Consider the following 5,843-nt stretch of genomic DNA (forward strand, 5'->3'; position numbering starts at 1 on the left):
TTAATTGTGTTTATAAAGGAAAATATAATAATGTTAAAGCTTGACGCTTGTCACCATGTGATTGGTCCATACATAAAACTTAATTATTAAGCATTTCTTCCCCACCACATTAAATCCCTCAATTATCCAAAGTATAAAATGAATTTCATGGGTTTGACAAGTGTCAAGGTGGTGTAAAATTCAAAAAATTCTAATTACGTCCTTGTGGACACGTGAAATGACCTTTTTACCTTTATGTTCGAAAAATTATCGAAATTAAAATTTTTCACTTCTCAAGCTCAAATTATGTTCCAAATAGTCAAACTTGATCAAAATTTCATCCACCATCCCAAATTTGCCCTGGGGTGAAAAAATGACCATTTTACCCCTACGTTATGAAAATTCTAATTTAACTCCAAATCAATTTTTGAACTCCAAATCACTATATTAAGTCATTCTAAGATTCAATAACTCTCAATTGCATCTTAAAATCTTTATTTGAACTAGTTCGAGGCTTAAATCAACTTAGTTGTACCACTAGGTACATTACTGACTTTTGACGATTTTTTCGAGGGATTCAAGTATGCAAGCATGTTGTCAAATATATGAATGACATGGCAAGTATATTATAGAGTAGGGCTTGACATATATATTACCATTTAATGCATACTTAATCGCATAACTATATGTGATAGAGGTTTTTCTTCATGTTAGTGCAATAATAAGGAGTTATTAAGTACCAATTGGATGAAGCCCATGGAACATAAAAGCTTTGTAAGAGAATTATAAAGTTGTTACAATTATGAGATCACTGTACATCAAAGCCATGTTCCTAAAATTTCTCTTAATCATTGTATTGTCAAAACAAGGCATTGACAATACTCAAAGACTAGTACATGTTAAGCCTCCTTACTTAGGAAGTAAGCAATAGATCTCATAGTTTGAAGTATATATACCTAAAGATAACATATGGGTGCTTGTTAAAAAACAAATTCACTGAATATGACCTGTTATGAGAACTCCATTAGGTATTTCACTAAAGTGTCTACGGAATATGTTCCCATGTGATTGTTGTGCAACCAGTCCTCAGACTTTAGACATCAGGTCATCTTGTATAGGGAATGACATACTTTGATTTCACCTTTAAGGGTCTGGAGGTGGCCAGATGCCTAAATAAGGTGTTTTTGGGTATGCCATGAAACATACGAAGGTGAATGAGTGGTCAAGAGAGGATTCATAACCCCAAGTGATATAAGGGGATATATCTCACTTGTTTTCAACTCTTGATTAACTTGTATAAAGTCTTTGGCCAAAGGATGACACTGAGCCATGCTTTATGACGTATTTGGGATATTTGATGAAAAGACCATATTGCATTGAGAGGCTTATCATTGAAGGGTTTTATCAAATTCTTTAATTGACTATCTAACATTTGGATGGTTATGATGTATTGCTAGATACCGCTCATGATCTATAAATATAAATCAATTATCAAATTGATATTTAATTAGATTTTATATTTCTTACCAACATGTTAGAAGCCTAATAGGTCACACACATTAAGTGACATGATTAAAATTAAATAAGGATAATTAATTAAGTTAGACTTAATTGAAATAGACCAAAATAAAGTGAAAAATTAATTAAGTTCACAAGGACTTAATTGAATTAAAATATAACTATTGTATTTAGGGTTACAATTTAGTTTAGCTATATAAACATGTTATGTTAGCAAACTAAAACTCTAAGCCTCCAGCCACTTCTCAGCCGTTTCATAAAATAACAAAAGAAAAATAGTTTTCTTTGTCTAACAAAAAAAAGATTCAACAAGAATTTTTGGCTTTTTTGTTTTAGAAACAAATCTTGCTAGCACAAGTAAAATCTTACCTTTGAGATGGTCTTGTTTAGTCATTGTGTGGATTATTGTTAGAAGCCAAATACTTGGGTGGCTAAAGATTTGACAAATCCTAAAGGTGAAGAAGCTAAGATTTTGGTTGCAGGATTTTAAACCATCTTATGCTCTTTTCGAGGTTTCTTGCTTCATCACAAGTATTTTTTATTTAATTGGCTCTTGATTATGATATCTAGAGCAAGGTATGTAACTCTTAAACTTATGAATGTTTATAATTAATTTAAAAATTACATGAAAAACACAAACATTGATATTGCAGGATTTGGCTGTTTCTCTAATTAAATACTAATTTATTATTCCATTGCGTTATATTTTTAATTTCTTGATTATTTTCATGTTTAAGCATGAGGTCAAATCCCAGTACTAACTTTATCTTATACTTATAAAATTAGACTGTTAGACACAGTTAGAGTATTGCAGAGTTGTCATGGTTTTACAATCTACCTTCTACAGCAAGTAGATTATAAAGAATTTGGATATTTTAGTAAACAACAAGAACTTAAAGTGCTTATATGCCTTTATTTGAATTTTTCATTCATTTCATTTCATGTCTCAAATTGGTTGTTAGTAAGTCCTTATATAGACTTGCAAGTGTCTCTTTGTCTTTAGGCACAACCTTTCAATTGAAGTGCCTCTTTGTCTTTAGACGCAACCATTGATCTTATAAGACATAACTTTTGGATTAGAGGTGTTTTTCCAATAGTTACATTATTAAGTGACACAATCTTTCATTTTGAAAATACACGAACGAGGTAAGAGTTGTTGCTACTTTGAAGGATTAGTTACTGATTTGTAGGAAGAAAAGCCTTCTAGCACCAAAATTCAAGCTATTAATTGATACAAAAGAGGAACTTACCATTAGCAAAATTGCCTATAAAATAAAAGAAGGTGCCATTCATTTCAAAATAGAGGCACAACACACAATTCAACAACACAAACCTTAGCTTAAATGAGCTCAATCACTATGTACTTGGCTTTTCGAGCACTCATAGTTTCATAGCATTTTTAACTTCTTTTATTTAAGCTCTTAGAGAGCAAGTCTTGTCCATTTCTATTTGCCTCAGGCTTTTGAAAATAAGAACTGTGGATGCTGTACTGGGCCTTTTGAAAATAAGTACAATTAAAGTAGCATACTCTGGATTGGAATGAGTGCATTCAGAGTTAATTTTTAGAGTCACTGTCTTTGTATGTGTATTTCTATTATGTCTGTGTATATGATGTTGGTGATGTTTTGTATTTGCTTGTATGCCATTCTTTCTCTCTATTCCAATGATTCACAATTTTAGATGTGAAAATTTATCTGACCAGCTGGTATCCTTGGCTGCTATATGGTACAAGTCATGCACAGCATACACCAAGATAAATCATGTAAAAAGAAAACACCTGCACACAACTATGTTATGGTGTGCGTGCACCTTTAATACTTAAAAACAGCAAGTCATTTCTGCAGTGACAAAAAACAGTTTTTTTTTTTTTTTTCAAGTACTTGAGATTTTTATTTTCCCTTTGGTACTTTCTGTAAGCTATTTTGTCTTTGTTCCTGACATGGTTCATTTAATGTTGTACTAGTGCTCTAGTCTTTCTTCAATGAAAGCTTGTGTTGATGTTATATTAGTGCTTCAATGTTCAATGAAAGCTCTTGTGGTCATCGCTATGATGCAATTTTCCTTTTTCTGTCATTGTCTTGGAAGTTCAAGGATATTGTTACTTTCAGTTGTGTTTCTGAAGTAATGAGCCATTTATTCATACATTTATTACTTTCTATTTATGATTTCATTGTCTGTGTACAGGAAGACAGCGAGAAGACAGGCAAAGTGACATCTGTTGGCATGTATTTCTTACATTTTCAAGTATACAGAATGGATTCCACTGTAAATGCGGTATGTAAGTTGTCATTTATACTTTATATTTTTTTTTCTGCTGGATGTTTGGCTTCTTGTTGTGGTAAGAAATGATGATTTATTCATGTGTTATGCAGTTAGCAATAGCTAAAGACCCTGAATCTGCCTTCTTTAAAAGGTTGGAAGGTCTTCAACCTTGTGAGGTTTCAGAACTAAAAGCTGGCACACATATATTCGCTGTTTATGGTTGGAGCAGTTTGTTTTGTCTGATAGTTTAGTTAAAAGTATGTTTTGGAGTATTTGTGTTATTGGCTGACTGGTTTGGCTGATTTTTCTCAGGAGATAATTTTTTCAAGACTGCTACTTACACAATTGAGGCACTTTGTGCTAAGTCATATGAGGATACCACCGAGAAGCTCAAGGATATTGAAGCTCAGATTTTAAGAAAGAGAAATGAGTTGCGGCAATTTGAAACAGAATACAGAAAAGTATAAGTCCAGCCATGTTCTATTTGGGGCTTGTTATAACTGAGTTGTACACATTTGATCTCATATTTCTGGTGGGATATTTTGTAGGCTTTGGCACGCTTTCAAGAAGTGACCAACCGGTACAGCCAAGAAAAGCAATCCGTATGTTTTGAAATCCCGGCTCTCTATAAATGTTTTTCATCTTGCAGTCATACTGTCTTTTCTACATTTATGCAAGTGACTGCATGTAGAAATGCATAAGGATATGTTTTTCTGTATATATGCACATGTCACGTAGTTACGCAGTCTAATAATTTCATAAATGGCTATAGAAAATGCTCCTTAGCTTCTTGATATTGCTAAAAGAGTAATTGCTCATTTGGATTTAGCTCATTTTTGAAGTGTAGTAAGAGTCATATAAATAAATTGCTGGTTTGACTTCAATTTTTGGCATCTAAAACACAGGTAGACGAGCTGCTGAAACAGCGTGATAGTATCCATGCTACATTCAGTGTAACAAGGACGCCCAACAGTATGAATGTTAACGTAAGTAATGGAAGTACAAGCAAAGTTCCTGGTGAGGCTGAGAGTCCACCGGAAGATGGAAACTCAGATGGGAAGGATAAATCAGGGAAAAAGAAATGGTTCAATTTGAATCTGAAGGGATCTGACAAAAAGCTTGGATGAAATGGTATTTAGATAGGGTTCATGAGAGGTTTAAATGCCCACCATGGTTTGAAATATTTGCCAGCACTCTGCTGCCTGCCAAAGCTTGCCTTGTATTATTTATTCAATTCTTTTCTCCACCAAGGTTGTCCAGTATGTCATGTTACAGTAATGGTCCTGTATGATGAGTTAATTTGGAAAGCAAGTGGATGCAAGTCTTTTGTATTCTTATTTGATCAAGTGAGCTCCCTCTTTTTAGCAGTCTCAAAGTTCCTAGTTGTCTGTGTAATAAGAAATTCATTTCTGTCTCTCTTGGCGTAACTATTCAATTGAGGCCTTCAACTGATGGATGGACGAGTAGATTTGCTCGGATATTATTGCTCAAAGCACATATTGGCCATGTGTGTTGTCTTTTTAATGATGGGTGATCGCAATTTCAACCATCTCTTTCTTGGATATTTTAATAATGCACCTACTCCAAAATTATTATCATTTCCTAAGCAACAATCTGTAGATTATGATTTATCAGCTGCATTTATTATCATTTCCAGTGCACAATTTACTTGTGTGACAAATATTTTGGGTACTACTATTAATCATTTACTTTTGATTATCTTTCAACTATTGTTGACTACTTGGCGAAACAAAAACCCAATGTTCTCTTTTTGTAAATCCCTTTTTTTAAAAAAAAAAAAAAAAAAAAACCTAGAAACATTCTGGACATGAATTACAATATATCTTATCCAAAATAGAAATATAATAATCAAGGAGTAAGATTGAGTGTGCAGTAGTAGTCCTATTTTACACAAATATTTACTCCGCTCATACCAAATTTACCATACTATTTACTAATTGAACCATAGATGAGCATAAGAACTAATTAATAGGTGGTTATCAAAAAAATAAAAGAATTTATTTTTAATTATTTTTAGAGAAAGAAATACAAATATGATTTTTTAAGAAGGTTGTATTGTCTCT

The 5,843-nt window shown here is 32.7% G+C and overlaps 1 protein-coding gene across 1 annotated transcript; it reads left to right on the forward strand.

Moving 5' to 3' along the window:
* Positions 1 to 3,485: 3,485 nt before the first annotated feature.
* LOC148764193 (chaperone protein dnaJ 15-like) lies at positions 3,486 to 5,283 on the forward strand. The gene is made up of 5 exons (XM_088803206.1): positions 3,486 to 3,771; positions 3,870 to 3,978; positions 4,072 to 4,220; positions 4,308 to 4,361; positions 4,665 to 5,283. The coding sequence occupies exons 1-5, from the start codon at positions 3,514 to 3,516 to the stop codon at positions 4,884 to 4,886; spliced, it is 792 nt and encodes a 263-aa protein (XP_088659332.1). The 5' UTR covers positions 3,486 to 3,513; the 3' UTR covers positions 4,887 to 5,283.
* The last annotated feature ends 560 nt before the right edge of the window (positions 5,284 to 5,843 follow it).

Source organism: Theobroma cacao, chromosome 2, assembly GCF_053813885.1.
Source record: "Theobroma cacao isolate CCN51 chromosome 2, ASM5381388v1, whole genome shotgun sequence".
NCBI classification, from domain to species: domain Eukaryota; kingdom Viridiplantae; phylum Streptophyta; class Magnoliopsida; order Malvales; family Malvaceae; genus Theobroma; species Theobroma cacao.